Genomic DNA, 20,088 nt, shown 5'->3' with positions numbered 1-20,088 from the left:
TTATTTTTTGTTATGTGCTAAAACTAACATGACAATTCATGTTGGCAATCACTATTATGTAAAAATGTTTCTTATCTACTTATTTAAATAAAAAAATAAATATTTAATTGATTTATTATTTTATAATTAATAGCAAACATTTTGGCGGAGCGTGGGGCCAGCCTGCCCGGCTTTAAAGCGACTCTATTCTTTCGCTTTCAATACTCAAACTAAAATTTAATATTTAAAGACTATTTTTTAATTTAAAAAAAAAAATGCTTTTAAGATTGAAGAGAAGGATATCTGTTAAGCTTCTAAACAGTGTTAATTTCTTTCATTATTTTTTAAAATATTTTTTCCTAAATTTAACTTAGGGATATTTACTCATTTATTGCTGTATATATATATTTTTTTTTTTAATACTAGAAATAAAAAATATTGGTCTGATGATGGCAAAATTGACGGGGAGTTTTGTCAAAACGGAATATCTTATGTTTAGCGAACCAAACTGTACACCCTGTTTTTATTGAGAGAATACACATTGAGAAAGTGGGGGACGCAATTCTCGTGCTTGGCGAGAGATCAACCTATAGACGGTCTTTTTTATTCAAAATAAAAACTTAAACTTTTAAATGGCACTTTAAAATATTTTATTGCTCTAGTGTTTTTTTTTTTTTTTTAAATGTTTTCCTGATAGTTTCATACATGAACCTTCAAACAAATAATTAATTTTGTCTACTATATTGAGAGCTGAAAGAGGGTTATAACCCTTCTTTATATGCGGTGGTAAAGGCAGAAATATTACTAACAAAATGATTGTGTGATGAGTTTAGTTTTTTTTTTTTTAAACTATTTATTTGAAGTTTTTTTTTTTCTTTAATAAAGTGTTTCCCAAAAAACTAGAAAAACAGAACAGTCCAAAGTTTATACCTCCTGCATAACCAGTGTGATTGGTTTTTGTAAATTTTCATGTTCCTTATAAAAAAAAAGTCTTACCTTCTAAAATTATGCGATGGATATTATAGAAAGACAAAAAAGTGGTTAATGTGTGCAATCTATTTTAAGTAATAAAAAAAAATTGTGCACTTGTGAAGTTTTTTGAAGAATAGTGTTTTAAAAGATAATTTTGGACAGAAATATTTTGCAAATTATACAAAAAGAAGGTGAGAAGTGATCAATCAGAGTTGTAAAGAAATACGTACATAAGTCCGTGAAAGATTGTGTGTAATTAATTTATTATATGGATATTTTGAGTTGAACTCTTACATTTTGCTTCTGCTGTTATTATTTTTTTACTGTAGAGTTTTATTTTAAAAAAATAAGTCATCAAACCTTTATTGATAACTTATATATTGTTGAAAGAGCCGGTATTTTTATATACATAGGCAGTTTATAAAATATAATTTCTCGTTTTTTAAAATTTTATTGGAAATTCAGAATTAAGGAAATTTATAAAATAATGTTTACTGCTCCCCGCCAAATTAAAATTCTACCTTCTGCAACAAGGTAATAAATTACAAAAAGTAATATAAGTTGAATTCCTTTCATTTCCGTTTCCAAAAGTAAAATCAAAACAAATTAAAACTTATCTATAACTTTACTTTTTTAATCAATAAGTCGAAAAAATACTTCATTGGATCATTAAATACACATAGAGCAAACAATATCTCGGAATCATGCCTTTCACAATAAAGTAGAAAAAATCAAAACATCATTTTGGAATCCTAATCTCAGTTTTATAAATATATATATTTTTTTTTTTATTAAAAAAAAAGCTGGTACCCCTTCAAACATACCACAGATCAGTAATTTAAAGTAATAATAAGACACTCTCAAAAGTCAATTAAATTCAACCTTAACAATCTTTGTTAAAAGAAAGGGGATGTATTTAATAAATAACTTATTGAAACAAAAAAAACATCTAAATGCAAGTAAGAAACAATCACAACCAAACGTACGAAGGTTCTCTATAATTCAGATATAAATTAAATAACTATAGTATAAATAGCAGTCAAAATAAACAGGCTAAAGCTAAGTATTAAGGAAAAGAAAAATGACTTCAACAACTTTTGTAGACCGTATTGACCCATTTGCCAAAAGATCTGTTAAAAAGAAGAAGAAGTCTCAGGGGTCATCAAGATATAGGAACTCAGCTGATGTGGAGTTGCAGACATTACCACTCTTCTCCGGTAAGTTTTTTGCATAAAGCTTTTAAGTAATTTAAATATTATGTTTATCCTTAATTTGTAACTGTTCTATAGATGTTTCTTATAGCCACAGTACGTGGAACATACAGATTCGGACCTCATGGAACTTGGAATCTGTTAGTTCGTTTAAATTTGGACTTGGGGGTGTCTATAAAAGCAAATCCAGCGACTTGTAAACACCTTTTGTACAAATGTACATTTGCTAGTGGATTCACTGGTGCCTGTAAGATGCATAATTGTGAGAGGAGCGCGTTTAAATGTTTTTAAGTAGAGTTTGCTTTTGTGGGTTTCAGCTAAGTGCAGGTAGTTTAAACACATCATATCAATTACCTCTTCTAGGACCCTCTAAAGTTTACTGTTTTTGAATATAGAGTGGGAAAGTATATGTTGTTAGCTGGGATACCCACAGGTACTCCAAGACCCCGAAACGTTGCTTAGTTCACATTATCCATTTGTAGGGTAGTCCGCTGAGTTAAGTTTTTATATGTCTTTACTTTTGTATTTTGTTGTTTGCTAATGAGCTTTTGTGTACTGGTTTAACAGATGTGTCATCGGCGGAACAAGAGGAACTGTTCATCAGGAAGCTACGGCAATGTTGTGTGGCCTTCGATTTCATGGACCCCATGGCAGACATCAAGGGCAAGGAAACGAAACGGGCGACACTGAATGAACTCGTTGAATACGTTTCTACTGGTCGGGGCGTACTCACGGAGCCCGTATATCCAGAAATTTTAAAAATGGTAGTATAACAAGTCAAGTTGTTCTTTAAAGTTCAATTTTTCTTAACTGAGTATTATAGCTCGGATTGTAAAAGGTAACTGCAGTAGTAACATTCGGCAGTTTATTTGGTCTGGGAGTTGTCCGAATTCTTTTGTGGCATTGCTAGATACAGTGCTAGTGCAGCCACGAAGAATGTGTGTGTGCAAGTCGCAGGCCAGAGGAAGGCGAAAAAGTTCACTTATCAGCTACACAGCTAAAATTTCTGCAGCATTTCTCTAATGCCAGAAGGCGCCATTAGAATAATTTTAGACTGCTTAATGGAAAACATCGCAGATTATGGGAACTCTAAGTAAAACATAGGCATCGCGGAGGATAGCCTGAGTAAGTTCTGTAAGAAGAAAAGCAAGCGATGCTGCACATGTTTGTGTCAGCGAAGAATTGGTGTGGGTCAGAGTACAACTTCGGAGGAAAAAAATCCTTGCATTCCTACTTCGCCTAGATGCTCTTACTGCTTCCCATCTCCTCCATATGCTTGTCAACTTCTCCTTAAATATCCACTCATTGACCGGTGCTTTTAAAAAAGAATGGTTGCAGGAGATGAGAAGTGTATAACTTGCCGAAATAACTGAGATGGCTGTTGGGTCGATATCAGAACAGCTTTTCCAATTATTGCAACGTAGGAAGTTTTTTTTTAAACAGTCCTATGTTTAAGATGTTTTTTTCTGGAATGAGCAAATAATTCACTAGACTTGCCGGCGGACGTTCCGGACTTTTACTAGCTAAAAACCAGAAAGCAAAAAATGTCCTGTAAAAGAAATTGAAGGTATTGAAACATCTTTTACATCTATCGTATATTTCAGTAGTTCTTTGTACAAGTAAACTAAATGTCATGACGTTTGTTTGATTTCTAAAGCAGAAGTGTGGTATAGCTAGGTTTCCAACTGCTGTTAGAATGTTGACTAAAAAGGCAATATGAAAGGTCTGTATTTCAAACATTAAAGCAGCATTCATCCAAATTAATTCAACATAATTATTTATTTTAAAACGCCATTTTTTTGTATAACCTCATTATAGTAGGTTTTGCATTGTTACATTATTTTGGGGTATAAAATTTGGAGGATTCCAGAGCTGAAAGTCGTGTGGGGTCACCAGATTTATTTTGATTAGGCATTTTGATAGCACAAATGACCTTTTGATGCGTTATTATTATCTTGTCGATACAGATTTCTGCCAACCTGTTTCGAACGCTACCCCCAAGTGAGAATCCAGATTTTGATCCTGAGGAAGACGACCCTACATTGGAGGCTTCCTGGCCACATTTAACGGTAAATTTCAGAATACTTCGCTTATTATTGGAGCTTTTAAATTTGTATTGGATTCATTGCATAGCATAGCTATTATTATAAATACAGTCAGCAGCACTATGATCAAATACATTCTTTCTAAAAGCTGTTATCAAGAAGAGAAACAAATATTGCATAAAACTTAGCAAGGGCACTATTATCTCTTTGACAAGGTGTCGCCTGCTATCAGATTAATAGATAAAGATTCACAGGATAAATTTTTTTCATTGAGAAGCTTCAAAGCACCGCAGACCTCTTGGCCGAGTACCAGTTGAAATGAGTCTAATGAACCCAAGTGACTCTTCGACTTAATATTTGACTGCGAAAAGGAGAAAATGTACCCCGTCGTCCCAGCCTTTCCCTTGTCAAGGCAATAAATTCGCATCATGTTTTCTAAAGTTTAATGGAATCTTTCGAGAGCCCCTGGCTCTCAGGATGATAAACGGAAGATTTTGCTTATTCAATTCCTAAAATGTAAAAGACTTGTTGGAAAATGCTCGACATGATGTTAGTCCCTTGATCGGACTGAATCCGTTTACGGAGTCCTACAAATGCGAAGAACTTACTTAAAGCTGTAACTAGCGCTTTATGTTTTTTAAGCGGAAACGCTTCTGGGAATTGGGTTGAGGAGATATTCGTTGCCTTTCCTTGTTTTGGGAAAGGGCCCCACAAAGTTAATCAGAATACTTCTGAATGGTTCCTATAGCAGGAATAAGATGCAGTGGAGCTTTAGGGATATTATTATTGGGTTTACCAACTATTTGGCAGGTATGGCATGTACGGCAGTATTCGGAGACACTGGACCTTAATTTCGGTTGGTAAAAATAATTTAGTATTCTATTGTACGTTTTTTTTAATTCCTAGACGTCCTGCTAATGAAATACGTGCGAGATTTAAAATCTGGTCGAATCTGTGGCACTGCAATTTGGAATTTACTGGCCCAATCACTGTTTGTCGAGACATTTAGGGATCTGTATTTTCTCATAAAACTATAAAAAAAAAAAAAAAAAAAAATATGGGAGTTTGAGAGGCCTTCTCCTCGCACAACGCTTCCTCTATTAATTTTGAAATCTCTTGTTGCATTTGAGCAAAAATCCTCAGTTACAAGAGGAGAACTGGACTGCAGTAAGTCTTCTAATAATGTATCAGTCAAGTGGTAAACTTGGTAATTACACATTCCCCTCACTTATTAAGACTTGTATTTGTGTCAGGATTGTGTAACAATGTCGGATTCGGTATCACTGTTCCGCCGGCTAAGTCGTTGCCTGAAAGCAAATGCACGCCTGTAAAAGGCAGAGACTTAATTATACCGACATTCATCTCACCTTGGACTAAGTTTGACGACAAATGTACTGTACGAAGCGGGATGTTAAATATTCGCCGGATACACCTTGAATGAGCACAGAAGTTTTAGCTTGGTTATTCTGGAAAAGGATGGAGGACATTGGCTAAGAGAAGCGATTGTGAGGTTCCCGTGTCTTTTTTTATCTGCATACTGTCAGTACCATCTATTTGAGAAGACACAGTCTTTTGTGACCAAAAGGGTTTGTATATTTCCATTGGGTCGGATAAAATGTTCGCAGTCACTACACAAAACCCCGGATGGCTTGGGATTATCTAAAGAAGTTTTCTTTTTTAATTTATAACATTCAGAGAGAACATGATTCTTCTTGCAGTGGTTACAATAAATTGGGAAAATGCACACTGATTGTGCCCCCCCCTGTTCGGATTGGATTGTCCCGTTTAAATGCTAAATTAATATTAGGACTATCCAAACCTTTCGCATCGTCATTTTGAGTATGTGTAAGTGCATAAGTTTAGTCTCCAACTTGTTTTTACTCCAAAAATAAACAAATTTGTTTATTTACTCATGAGTAGAATTCCTCTATTAGTTCCTCAACTTATCAAAATCTTGTTCAACACCTGTTGAAACACACCATCAATCAAACGATTGCCCTTTTTCTGTAGTGAACTCTATAAAACTCTGTTCAGAACTTTTACTAAAACCTCTAAATTATTGTGTGTACGCTTCAGGAACTAACTTCTTGAACCTTAAGGATAAAATCTTTAACGATTGGGTAAGAAGAGCTTTGTTTTATAGAGAGTTGTGTATAAACGTCGGGAGCTTTTCCCGTAAACATGCTTTGCAAAAGCATCGTCCAGTACTGTTGAGGCCAACCTTGACTACAAGTTATTTTCTCAAAATGTAAAAAATGTCTACATGTTGTTCTTGAAAGGAAGGTACCAATTTAATGTTTCTGGCAACATCAAAAAAATTATAAGTGTTATTGTTTTTGCTTGCCTTCTTCTTCTTCCCATGGTGCTACAGTCCTATAGTACAAACAAATACAAATACACAAATTGGTGTTCTTCTAGCCACCATTTACAGAACTACAGCAAGGATATTCTTGTCTGTAACGCGGAGTAGCCAAATCAATTAGCCAAAACCTGGAGTATTGTGAATTTAAACCACTTTTAAGATATTTATTTGCCATGGTGTATACTAAAATATAATAAATTTGTCTGTCCGCAGTTGGTTTATGAAATCTTCCTTAGATTTCTCGAATCTAGCGACTTCCAGCCAACTATTGGTAAGAAGGTGATCGACCAACGATTTGTGCTACAAGTAAGTTATTCTCACGTCCTGTTTTCTTTTAGAGTATAACATAAAAGTTAAAAAAAAAATCATTTAAATTCTTGAACTTGTATTGACTTTAGAAATAAAGCCTTTTTAGTAATTGAATGCTGTAAAGGTATCTTTCTGCCAGTTGTTTGGTCCCTTGCTTATGTTACGTTTTGGCCTTAGAATCGAATAGCACACTTCCAGTTTTCAATTTGGCGAGAATGAAATTTTTTGATTACTATTTTACCTAGTCGGTACAGATTAAAATTGTATCATTGCCCACATTACATGTCTTAGAAAATTCGACCAGAAAATACACTTCTCATTAAATATTATATGTATTGTGGATGTGCATTCTAGGTGGATTTTATGATAGTTGTTCGTAAGTATGTTCTCTTGGCGTCTTGTTGAAGAGTATTCATGCACCTACATTTTTTCCATTCCCATTGTGCACCTAGTCCCATAATGCCCTGTTTACCGCGCCTGTGGCCTTTGCTAGTTTTGCACCATCTTGATATAGTATGTTTTTTAGTATCAATTCAGTCAAATGTACGGTTCTGTTATTTAGGTGTTATGAAAGTGGGATAAATGTGTTGCTAAAATTCTGTGTGAAAATTTCTGAGATTTTTTTAGATAATGCTTGTAACGATTGTTCAACTTAGGAAATACATTACTTACACCTAAATCAATCACTTTTCTTTAAACAATTCTTCGAACAAATTTTTTTTTTAGTTTGTTCTTAAGTAGGTCTCAGAGCGTTTAGGGTAGTATTAAGACCGGATAGGGCAAGTGTCACTTTTCTACATATTTATGTCATGTTGGTGTAATGTGCAGTTTTATGGATCCCCTCCCCTTAATAATTAAATGTTATAAAATTTAGAGTTTGACAAAATGTGCAAGTTTTAGAACCTCAAAAATTATAGTATGAGAAAATCGTGTGATTACTCACAACAGATTTTTACCAACGTGAAATAACTTGTTCCTTCTTTTTCTTATTATTTTATTTATTATTATTTTTATTTTACTTATTGTGTGTGTATATTTTTGTTGCAGCTTTTAGAATTATTCGATAGTGAAGACCCAAGAGAACGAGATTTCTTAAAAACTGTTTTGCACCGGATATACGGCAAATTTCTCGGTCTTAGAGCGTTTATTCGTAAGCAGATAAATAATATTTTCTTAAGGTGAGCTTTTGTGTAATTATGAAGGATGAATTAATTCAATAAGCACTTGTATTGCTTTCAATTATTTTGATTTCTAAAAATTTTCTCTTATGTATATTTTTGTTTTTTATAGGTTTGTCTACGAAACTGAACATTTTAATGGAGTCGGTGAATTATTGGAAATATTAGGAAGGTAACTTTATTGGCCTTTAAAATAAAAACCAGGTTACAAGTGATTATTTATCATTGTGGCAAAATTATACTGACTGATGTATCACCAAGTGAACTAAAAAATAATTTTCAGAATTATTGTCTGAGCTCGAATTAACACTTTTAACCTATTCAGACAGTTTGCCTGTGGACTCAATCCTCTCTTGTAAAACATGTGACAAGTGTGAACTCCTTAATTAAATCTCCACAAATAAACTAACTCAGTTACGAGGGTCATTGCTCGTGCTAGAATAAACACTCCTAAGGACTGTTTAGATAGTATGAATGCGATTTTAATTATTTCCTGAAATATGTGAGGAATATCGTAGGACCAGAGCAGTGTGGGGTCATAAACCAAATCTTCATGTTTAACTTTACCAGCCTGAGAGATCTTGCCTGAACTGAAGTAAACTCTTTGAATGTGCTGTCACAGACTGTGAATTTGTTACAGTTTTCAAAACTAGAACTACAAAAAACAAATGCAGTGAAAATATTGTCTTGAACATTAGAAGATAGTTTGGTAAGTTAAGCATTTACCGCTTGTTTCTCTGTTGCAGTATAATCAACGGATTTGCGCTTCCGTTGAAAGCTGAACACAAACAATTCCTTGTAAAAGTTCTAATACCATTGCACAAGGTGAAGTGTTTATCTTTGTACCATGCGCAGTTGGCTTATTGCGTGGTCCAGTTTTTGGAGAAGGATCCAACGCTTACTGAGCCTGTTGTTAGAGGCCTCTTGAAGTATTGGCCAAAAACGTGCTCCCAGAAGGAGGTAAGCTACGTTTAAAAAAGGTCAATAAGAAAACAATGTGAATTTTCTTTTTCTCGTAGTAAAAAAAAAATTGTCTAAATTTAGTTTTTACCGGATAAAATTTTTGAGGCCCTTTTAACACATACAGGATTAGGTTAATATAAACACAATATCATAGCAATAATATTCCGATGATTTTGAATGAGATATAGTACTTTATTGTGTGTTTATAAAATGAGCAAGACTAAAGCTTTGAAAATTTTCAAAACTGAGTCATGAATTGACATTTGTCCCACACTTAGTGCTCAGAGTAGGTAGTAACCAATCAAAATTTCGCTGCTATCACTTGAATACAAAGTAAGAAATCATAGCTTTCAATGCCAGAATGATAAAAAGATATTTTTTTAAAAATCTCAACATTTAAAAAGTGGCCACTCCAATTTGACGTGAAGTTGGGTGGGCCGGCCACTTATTTACCTTAATAACTTTTCTAATTTTGCGACACAAACAGTGAAATTTGGCAGATCGACGGCTTAAACCAGATGGCGAATCTTGTGAGTTCGGTGTGTCCAAATTTTTTAAAACCCTAACTTAACTGTGGTGCCGTGTCACATATAAAAATATTCATAATTTTTTGATATTTGCACCATAGTAAAAAAAAATTGATAAATGACCCACTTATAATCATTGATTGAGGAAAGTTTGCCAGATCCTTGTTCTCAATAAATACCGTTATTTCTTCAAAGTACTCAAGAAATCGCCCTAGTTTTATTTAAAATTATATAATAATTTTTTGTATGTCGTTGCGTGTCACCCAAAATGAGTTCGCGTGACACCTCTTGGGCTTAAACGATGTGCAAAAAATCTGAAAAATTCGGTAACGACCAGACCAATTTGACAGACTAGAAGTATAGTACAAACTTGGCCTGAAATAAATTTTGGTCTCTGGAAAGGATCTCTAAAGAAATGACTCGAACGAGTTAAATATTAAACTATAAATTTTAAATGTAATAAGAGTCTTAAGAGTAAAAAAGGTGTTTTAATTTATTATGTCAAAAAAATATGTTAATTTACTTGAGAGACTAATTAAGTTTATATAATTGGTGGAACTAGTGAGAGAAAAGGGTTTAATCTTAGTTTTGTTTACAAATAAAACGTGTATATTAACACAATGTCATAATTATGATAATTGGATTATCGTGAAGCGAGATATAGTGGCGTTATAGTAAGTGAGTAAAATTATAATTTATGGTAGGTTTTCAGTAACATTATGGCAGGCTTTTAGTAACTTTATAGTAAATTAGAGCGAGATAACAACTATGAAAAGTATTTAACTGAAATTATCATCCAGAAATAATGCATCTCTGAGGTTGTTATTAGGGTTACATTTGGATCTCCGCATTTACTGTTTTATTTGCTAAGACTCAGTATGAGAAATAAGGTATGCAAAATTTAGTATCATTTTTAGTAAACAAATCACTAGTACATATTTTTCTCATGAGACAAAAAGGACTATAGTTGAGCAAAATGTGTTTTTAGTAACCAAAATTCAACGGAATTCCATAATGTTCTGATTATTACAACGCCAGATATGAGCGAGATGTGTATGACTTGTTAAAATTTCAACACCCATTATTTTCAAATCAGTTGTAGGATTGCAGTTGTCCGACATAAAAGACAGCAGCAGTCTATAATTCAATGTTTTTCACAAATGATGTGCAGATTGCAAAGCAAAATGTGAAAAAAATTAGTTACGTAGATGGAAATTAGAATTTCTTGGTTGATATTTTTCTTACAACTGAGACCTGAATTCATAGCCCTCTTGAAATTTCATTTTCACTCGCTACATTTGGGAAACTGAATTCGTTGGCATGCCGTTATCTTAAGACATACAAACTGTAACTTGGGGTTCTGTTTGTGTACTGTTATCGCTTTCCTTTTTTAAGTTACTAATGGTACTTCAGAAATGTACTAGTTCTTTAGCTTGAATCGAGCATTTCAGCGTCTAGTATATCACTTTATCAATGTCCAATAATGCCGCCATGAACCAGTATTTTTTTCTGTATTGTAATATAATTCACACTCATCATTTATAAATGCAGTTAAAAAATCAAAAAACCTGTGCAGGTAATGTTTTTGGGCGAAATAGAAGAAATTCTAGACGTTATAGAACCGTCTCAATTTGTCAAAGTGCAGGAAGTTTTATTCAGACAAATTGCCAAATGTGTGTCTAGTCCACATTTTCAGGTAAGAATTATTAATTTTCTAGTTTTTCTTACTCTTCTTTTTTAAATTGTCCGTTTTAACATGAAGTAATGTAAAATCATTGAAAAAAAGGATTTCTCCAAGTTGTTATGGGAACAGGTGTCACAGTAAATTAATAATAGTTAAGTTTATGTAAGAACAACATACTGACAAAAAAAAAAAAAAAAATCATTGGGAAGTCTTGCAGTTTTTTTTTTAAGATTAGTTTATAATAACTTGATTCCTTAATAATCATCATGGTGTACCTTTCGTTGTTTAATCAGCCCTGACTCATGACTTTTTAAGCTGTCAGTTTTAGTAAATATTTTTATATCTTTTAGATAGATTTTTTTTCCCCCTCATTGGTTGATGTGTAAGCAATATTTACAAAACAAATGTATAAATATTCATATAACTAGGATGATAGAGCTGATTTAGGTTTAGAGGTATAGATCGTTTTTATTGTGGCCTTGCGGTTCTAGGCACCACGCAACATCATTTGAAGTCAGTAGATTTTCCTGAATTCTAAACCCAGTTATTATATTTTTTATAATGCTTTAAGAAAAAGTGATAGATGGTTCTATAATTATCATTCCTGCTTTAGAAATCGTCGATAATACCGTTTTCAGAAAATTTCAAAAGTAATTCTGTAATTGTCAATTTCGGTGGATTTTCTTTACATTTGGTATAATCAATGCTTTCAATGTTCCTTCATTTAGTGTAGGGGCGCAGTTGTAACTTCTCTGGTCAGATATCTTAAAAGAATTCTTCTAGTTGCTGTATCAAAAAACTTCTCTGGAACAATTTTTTGTATAACTTCTCTGATAAAGGAAGAAATCATTTGGATAAATAGCACTTTGGTATGAGAAAATAGCTAAAAGTTAAAGAGAAGTGATGATCAACATGGTGGGAAGACATTGTTTGAGAAATCTGCTAAAAGCTATGGAGGAGTTGTTCCAAGGAAGAAGATGCAGAAAGTGAAAAAAGTTGTGGGAATGTTGAGGTACCAAGTTAGTGGGAACATAGAGATACAAAGAAAGCTCAAGGGCCGCCACTTAGGGAAAATACTTCCCCAACCACCAACATTAGTTGGGTACCTAAAGTAGTAAATAAAGAAATTAAACTAGCGAAACAGTACTTTCCGTCAAGAAGGCTAAGAGATTTTACATTTGCTGTGTAAGGTTATTTGAGAGTTTTGATACATCAAAAACTGTAACACGTTTTGAATTTGTAAAGTATTTAATTCCTGGTTTAACTTATTTAAATTCTTTGAACTCTAAGACACTCCGTCCCCACAATTCACACTAATAACTAAATGATCGCAAATACTAGCGTTTATATCCCATTCGTTAATAATAAAGGAGTGTTTCAGGTGGTCGGTTAACTTGAACATTCTACATTCTTAGCCTTTGATCTCAGTATTTTATAATGCTCAGTTCTAAATCCTTGAACTCCTGGATACTTCAAAATATTTGGCAGTTTTTCAGCTCGTCCAGAACGAACCAGAAAACACCAATAGCTAGATTGTCAAGATAAAAAAGAGAACATCGGACCGTGCAACATTTACTGTTCCTCCAACAACCTTGCAGAATCAAATGTCAATTATCATTAAAAAGCGATGGCCATTCACAAACCAACATTATCTGATCACTCTCTTCGCATCGCAAAGTCGTGAAAATGAAGTAGTGCCCAATATTTAAAGAAAAAAACACTTTCAATGCAAAAAGAAAAGAAAAAAGAAAAAGAAATCAACCGAGATGTACTACTTTTTCTAAATATGCTTTTACATTAAACCACTCGAATGACTTTTAGTATTTGCCTGTCGTGAAAACACAGTCTAATCGAGCCAAACATCTCTTCTTAGTAGTATTCTTATACATCCACTTACCACCCAATCCCATACTGTTCATCCTAGCCTTGTTTCCATGGCTCCCAGCCTGCAAGAAAGCGTTTAATGTTCCCTGTGTACAATTTGCCAATACGGTTAAGTTCCTTGAAATTTGTGTAATACTTCATACCAAGGACCAGATTCTAACTTGAAATTTGTCACAAAGTTTCTATCAGTCAAAATTTCAAAAATAATTCCCCGCTTAGACTATTTAACTGGACTAGGTAACAGATACCCTCTTTCTTTCAAACTGAGTGAGTAACAACCTCTTCCATAATGGGTTTGTATTGTTTACATTCAACTGTCAGTTTGGAAGTGTAGGAGCTTCGAGATTCGCTATGAAACGCAGCTGTTAGGTGCTTCCGGTAGTCATTGTCGCTTCTCAAAATAACCAGCCTTTGGAGGGCAAAACATTATAGCTCTTCTGTTTAAATTTACAAAGTGCAACATTATAATTTATTGTTTTGTTTTGTGTCTATTAAAAAAGGTTGCAGAAAGGGCTTTATACTTTTGGAACAATGAATATATAATGTCCCTGATGGAGGAGAACAATCACGTAATAATGCCAATCATGTTCCCGGCGCTGTACCGCATCAGCAAGGAACATTGGAATCAGACTATCGTAGCCTTGGTCTATAACGTTTTAAAAACTTTTATGGAGATGAACAGCAAACTGTTCGATGAGCTGACCTCCTCGTACAAGGCTGACCGACAGAAGTAAGTATCAAGAACTCACTTATAATGCAGTATGAACAAAGGAATGAGTGTTTTTTAAAATAAGAAATCAATGTTTTGTTACGTTTCAGTTAATGTTTTATTAATGTAATGTATCGTTTTGTGAAAGACCTTAATGAGCCAGATGTTTTGCCAGTTGGATTCTTTGTTCATGCCATTTCTTGTTTTGCTAAGAGTCGTGTCCCGTCTCATCGTAAAGGGAAAGACGAAATTGATCGAAAGTCCAGGTCTGTGACTCCAAGGTTATTTCAATAAAATAAGACAGTAGTCAGGTTATTTAAATACCTCTACATATTCGAATAAAAATGAGTGGGTTTGCAGGATATTTGAACAAACCCCGGCACTCCAGCATCAATTTGAATAAAATTCAATATTTTCGAGCAAAGAGTTGGGTTTGAGTTTGAGTTCGAACAAAGAGTCAATGGACGAAAAAACAAATAGTGGTCTAATAGGAGGTACGACTGAGAATGTATGTTGAAAATGACATTCCATGTTACTGCTTCCTTTAATTTTGACTTGGGGTAATACTCCTGCTTTTAAAGGTACTCCTGGAAAATCAGATTTAAGAAAAATCGAAAGAAATCCTATTTTCTAGAACATATTTAAGAAAATTTCGGAATTTTGTTGAAAGTGCTGCCTTGATTTTTTTTTGTTAACTAAACAAACAATGCTATAAATAGAAATGAATGTAGAAAAAGTTTTTTAATTATCTGGTTACTAAAACTTCAAATTTTAAATTGCGATGAGACTTTTTCGCCAATAACCAAAGTTTTTTTTTAATGAATTTATATTGATTCTTTACGTTTTGGAAATCATTGGTACCCTTTAATTCATCTGCCACTACCGTTACTTTACACTCCTTTTAACTATTCCAAACATATAAAGCTGACCAGGTAACAGTTGTGGATTTTTGATAGCGTTAGTTACTCAGAAAAATTAAAAAAATGGATGTTTAATACTGTTACAGGGAGAAGAAACGAGAGAAAGAACGCGAAGAATTGTGGAAAAAACTTGCTGAATTGGAGGTCACTCGAAGAAAACGTGAAATGTTTAAAAAATGATTAATCTAAAAGTATATGTTTTAATTTTTTGAGAGAAAAAATTGATTTTCGTTTACAGTACATTTTAAATGAAGAAAATAATCTCGGTTAAATTTTTGAAAACTGTTTCCACAAAAAAAATAATTATTGTGCCTGAAACAAGGTTTTCAGAATTAGGTTGGAAAGAAAACAAATCTAAACAAAATGTTATTTTGCTTTGAATTTATTTTATTTTAACTAGTGTTTTGGATTTTTGAGTCATTATTTGAAAAATTGAGATAGGCGAAAAATTAAACGCAAAATGTGCCATTAGGGTGGATTCTCCGGAGAAATTTTCGAAGTTTGATCGATTTGAATCGGCTGGAACATTCGAAGAACAAACCTCAATTTGATAGGTCGTGTGACCTAGTTTTATTGTGGAGTAGTCTCTGGAAAATTTGGTTTTATATTCCACAGAAATGTTACTCCCCTCCCCCGACTTTAGCGTGTGAGGTGGCCCTGAGCAAAGCAAGGTGTTTTTATACAAAATGTGTCACCTTTTCGGTTTTAATATTTTTTTAAAAAAGTGTTGAAGCCAGTCTTCAATTTTTTTGTGGCTCCAGGTAATTTATCTTCTAGGGTTTATTTACCATTTGCTTTATCTCTAACAAAAAACGTGTAAATTTTTTATCTTACATTTCAAAAATTGTTTCTTTATTTTTTAGCTATTTAATTCGCTGCAGGAAATATTGGCCAGTTCTAAAAGGAAACGACCCATCTGTGCTGCAAAAATTCCATCCCTTCCATACTACTTTTGTGGGGACAAAGCCTCCCAAACAACCTTTTTTCAATTTTTCCGTCTTTGTGAATTACTGGTAAAAAGTGGGCCATTGAGCTGCGAAAGAGGTGATTAATCAAAGGTTGCCAGATCTGGAGGGTAAGCTGGGTCAGAGAAAAGCATAAAAATTGTATCTTCCATCTCTGAACATATCTGACGTGAGGAGAGCGGCCTTGCGCAGCCATTTTCATTTTGTCTTAAGATTTGGCTAATCGGTCCGCTTCTTCATTAACTGGCGTTACATCCATATATCTTGGAATTCTCCCGTAAAACAACCTTAGAACCATGTTGACGGTCGTCAAGGAAGTGCCTGTTTTCCAAAACATCGCCAACCTCGCTGTCCATTTATTGGTGATTATTGACAAAAATTGCTATCTTAGAGTCTTTGGGGAATAACAAGTTTTTAAGTGAGAATCGCTTACCATTCTAAGATTTTTGAACCTGGTCCCGAAAAATCTCAGGCAATTAACCTTTGGGGAAAATTTAAGTTCCAGGTTTCTATCTTTTTAAATAAAAATTTAATTTTGGATAAATTAAAATTAAGAAAAATAACACAAAAATGAAATCGAATGTTAACTCAAAGAATAGCAATGAATGATCCTTGTGTATGTGTGAATGCATCGCACTAAACTTCACATAATTTTTTTTTAAAATTAATTATGACCTTTGATTTTGTAATTAGGAGGGCATTTTTTCAAACTTTTGAGAAAGGAGCAATTAAAAAACAATGAAATCACCCACTAGTATTTCAATATTTTTGTGACTGCCAGTGTATATATTTGCAAATAGTGGATTATATAATGGATAATATCAAAGATATTATTGTAATTGCTACCATACTTTTATAATTTTTTTTTTATAAAAATAGAACAAGTATGAAGACCAAGTAACGACTTCCAGTGATCATTCCCTATCGCGCCAAAAGTTTTGCAATATTGTAAAGCTATTTAATTCTTACACGAAATCCCTAAACAACTGTTTATTTATGTTGGCAACAATAAATAAACAAGCCAATTTGCTAATTGCCTGAGCTAGAACAAAATCCTTTCTGAGTATGTAAGTGGTTTCAGTTTTCTCACACAAATGTATGCCTTCTTCTGTAGTCTGTAGCAGTGGGTGCTCATTATTAAATATGAATGCTATCATATGCGTTGTTAAAGCGGCTTAAATTCTCTTTCAAGGGCTGTCTTAGAGTACTTGTGGTCTAAAATTCTCTCAGAAAACATGAGACCATCAGTAGTCCAGAGCTGTGTGAGTTCACTAACTAATGGACTCTACTGAGAACATTGTTGGAGAATCTTCAAGTCTTCTTTTTAGGGCCGATACACAAGTTGTGAATACGCTCTTGTTACCACTCTTACCAATCATAAAAAAGTTATATGTTGAATTGTCAAGTGAGATTACCCAGGCTGCAGTTTTGTTAACGGTTGATGGACAAAACACTCGTGAGTAATATTCGCTATAATAAAGTGTGTTGTCTAGGTGATTTTAGGTACATAGATCATTACATGCAAATCATGTAAGAAAGTTGATTGAAATAGCCAATCCTTACCGGTTTTTGAGCTCATATAATAATAAAAAAGCAATATCTGTAACTACCCTATACAAAATCTTTTTGAGTTCATGTTTTATAAATTTTGTTTAGAGTTTCTACCCAAACAGTACATCTAGTCACAAAGAGTTAGGTCACAAATATACGCTAGTTGGAAGTTTTTTTTTTATTTTGTAAAAAGGGAAAATATTACAATTCGGATTACAAAAGAAGAATAAAAAATTAAATAAAACGATGGAGATAAGTTCCCCTATTTCTGATTCAAAAAAGTAAAAAGGAATCAATGCTATTTAGAAATAAAAATGTGCTAGTGTTCTTTTTGAAAAATTTAAAGTTCTTTGATGGCTTCGTCTTAGGTGGGATTTTCAAATTGAAGGCGGCTTATACTATCTTTTCCGTACAAAATATTTTTTAATTTAAAAATATTTTTAATAAGTTTTTGGAGGACCCACGGTTAGAACTATATATATATATATATATATATATAAAAGTGTATATATATACTTTTTTGTTTTGAGGCTGTCAAAGAAATTTTTAAAAAATGTGATGGGGAAACAAACTTTTTCTGAAAATATCTTGAGTTTCCGCTTTTGTGGATTCTTTTTTTGTCGCTTTTTTCTAAAGCGGAAAATCGCAGAAAGTTCAGATTTTTATTTTGTTTAGACGCCATCAGAAAACCCGACAATTTTTTGACAAAATCAGCCAACCTAAATTTGTGGTTGGTGACTGAATGGATGTTCTAGTTACAATTTTCGTTTAAAGACTGTCGCAACGATTTTTTATTCTATTTTCGTACGTTCAGAACACAAAAAGAGATATCACTTTTATTTAAAATAATTTTCCTGGAAAAATTCATTTTAGGAGCAGTGGTTTGTGAGGTTGGCGGTACAGGAATGAAATTAAGCTCCCTTCCGAAGTGCTGTTCAAATATTGTTTGGTTTTAAATGTGTGCAGTATTAATGAAAATCAAATTCTTGGTTACAAATTTTGAAATTGAAGAAAATCTGCTGCAGTTACAGATTTTTAGTTCTGGTTTTCACAGATATGGCTCGAACGATGTTTGTAATGTTTTAACAACTGAACATAGTGTTATCGCAATGTAGTGCTATCACTTTTATTAAGAACATATTTTCAAAAAAAAGTAGATTTAAACATAATTTTGTGAGAGTTGGCATATCATGGTTATCGTTAGAAAGGTACTTTTTTCTATCGTTTATGATATTTGCACCGACGCCTAATAAAAATGCCAAGTTTTGCAGAATTTTGTAAAAATATACTAAAAGTCATGTACGTTTTCACGGCATATTTTAAAAACAAACTGTGTTGACTCAAACTTTAATGTCTTAATATGAAATGTCACTCTAAGTGAGAACATATCTTGAAGAGGCAGAAAACTCACTCTTGGTATTCCGTGTGAATATTGTAGTTTCTATTACCAATCGGCCACAAATCAATCAACTGATTTTTAAATTCTTTGAGATCGTCATAGGAAAGTGGCTGTCAAATTATTATTGAAAGTACTTTTAAAGCATTTGATAAAATACCAAGTTTAATAGAAAATAGGTAGATCGGGAGTGGCGATTTTACAGAATAGATTAGATAGATTCTTGGAGTTTTGGAAGAGGGATTTTCTGGCTCCAACTCTTTTCTGTGAACTGAGTTCAGCACAGATATATATATAAACACCGGTTTTGCTCTTTAATTGACCGACCCAATCATAAATTTTAGTCCAGAGAAACTTGTAACTGTAACCTAAATTTTCACTTATCGCGTAGTTTCATAAAAAAAAGAAAGTTGTAAATTAAAACTGTAATAATTCCAGTAAGAGAATGTGTGACTGAATATTCACGCGCTAGAGTTTTTAAAGAATGGTTTTATTATGCATTGTGGATGCAATATATAGTAGATATTTGTTTTTGCCTCCATCACGTTCTTTTTTTTTAATAAATTTTTAATTTATGATTTCAATGGCAATTATTTTGTACAATTGGCAAAAATGAAATTGCAATAAGTAGTAATATAATTTAAATTATTGAATGAAATTTATATAAACGAATGCAATAAAATTTACATTTTTGTTGATTAATAAAATGAAAGCAAAGAAATTTAAAAATGTCACTTACTCTTACGTATAAATATTTCTTATGTATATAAATATATGTTTATATGTAAAAACTATTTATAACTGTATTTAAAGATACAAAAAATAATAATAATAATAAATTAAATAAGAAATTGGAATTAAGAAATTCAACAAATAAAGAAGATGAGCATTATAGTGAAATAGTTTTTAATAGCTTTATTTCTTAGTTTTCCAAACTCCACCTTCATGAGCAGGCTGTATATCGTTTTCAAGTTCCACGGCAGACCCAAGCGTCTGTAGTGCTTGCAATGTAATTTTTAGGTAGAGTTTCTCAACCGGGTTACACGATACTTTAGAGTTCGTTGCAGGAAGTTCCAGAAGAAATAATGAAGTAGGCTGAGCCTACAAAACTAAATAGGTCAGCCTATTTCCATATTTTCGCCTTGCTGCAAAATATGTACCTGCTGCTGGTGGATTATTTTGCATAAAAAGGGTAAGATTTTATTATATTATAAATTGGATGGGATGTAATTTATCCCAATCTTTAATTTCAGTGTGTGCTTCACACAGTATTGGTGTATTGAACGTGCTACATACATTCTGTCAACGCGGTTCTCTCTGCGAGCTAAACGCAAAGAAATAAATTGGCCTCTAGTTTCACTATTCCTATCTTTAGCCAGAATTTCTCAACCGGGTCACACTAGTGTTCTAATCACACGCATGCGTTTCTTCAG

At 33.0% G+C, this 20,088-nt stretch overlaps 1 protein-coding gene across 3 annotated transcripts; it reads left to right on the top strand.

Moving 5' to 3' along the window:
• Positions 1 to 507: 507 nt before the first annotated feature.
• wdb (serine/threonine-protein phosphatase regulatory subunit widerborst) lies at positions 508 to 19,529 on the top strand. 3 transcript variants are annotated; one of them, XR_012461461.1, is made up of 11 exons: positions 508 to 2,168; positions 2,730 to 2,926; positions 4,130 to 4,231; positions 6,783 to 6,875; positions 7,926 to 8,056; positions 8,169 to 8,228; positions 8,803 to 9,016; positions 11,123 to 11,242; positions 13,615 to 13,844; positions 14,830 to 15,504; positions 15,607 to 19,529. XR_012461461.1 is itself a non-coding variant. In XM_074138400.1 (11 exons), the coding sequence occupies exons 3-11, from the start codon at positions 2,801 to 2,803 to the stop codon at positions 14,921 to 14,923; spliced, it is 1,170 nt and encodes a 389-aa protein (XP_073994501.1). In that variant the 5' UTR covers positions 508 to 1,142; positions 2,055 to 2,168; positions 2,730 to 2,800; the 3' UTR covers positions 14,924 to 19,529. The 3 variants fall into 3 exon arrangements, 2 of the variants coding, with proteins under 2 accessions (XP_073994501.1, XP_073994500.1); XM_074138400.1 differs by having other exon boundaries at positions 508 to 1,142; positions 2,055 to 2,168; positions 14,830 to 19,529; XM_074138399.1 differs by having other exon boundaries at positions 14,830 to 19,529.
• The last annotated feature ends 559 nt before the right edge of the window (positions 19,530 to 20,088 follow it).

This window comes from Rhodnius prolixus, unplaced genomic scaffold (assembly GCF_049639745.1).
Source record: "Rhodnius prolixus isolate KJV_2025 unplaced genomic scaffold, Rpr scaffold_11, whole genome shotgun sequence".
NCBI lineage: Eukaryota > Metazoa > Arthropoda > Insecta > Hemiptera > Reduviidae > Rhodnius > Rhodnius prolixus.
This window is presented reverse-complemented; position numbering and strand designations above follow the sequence as displayed.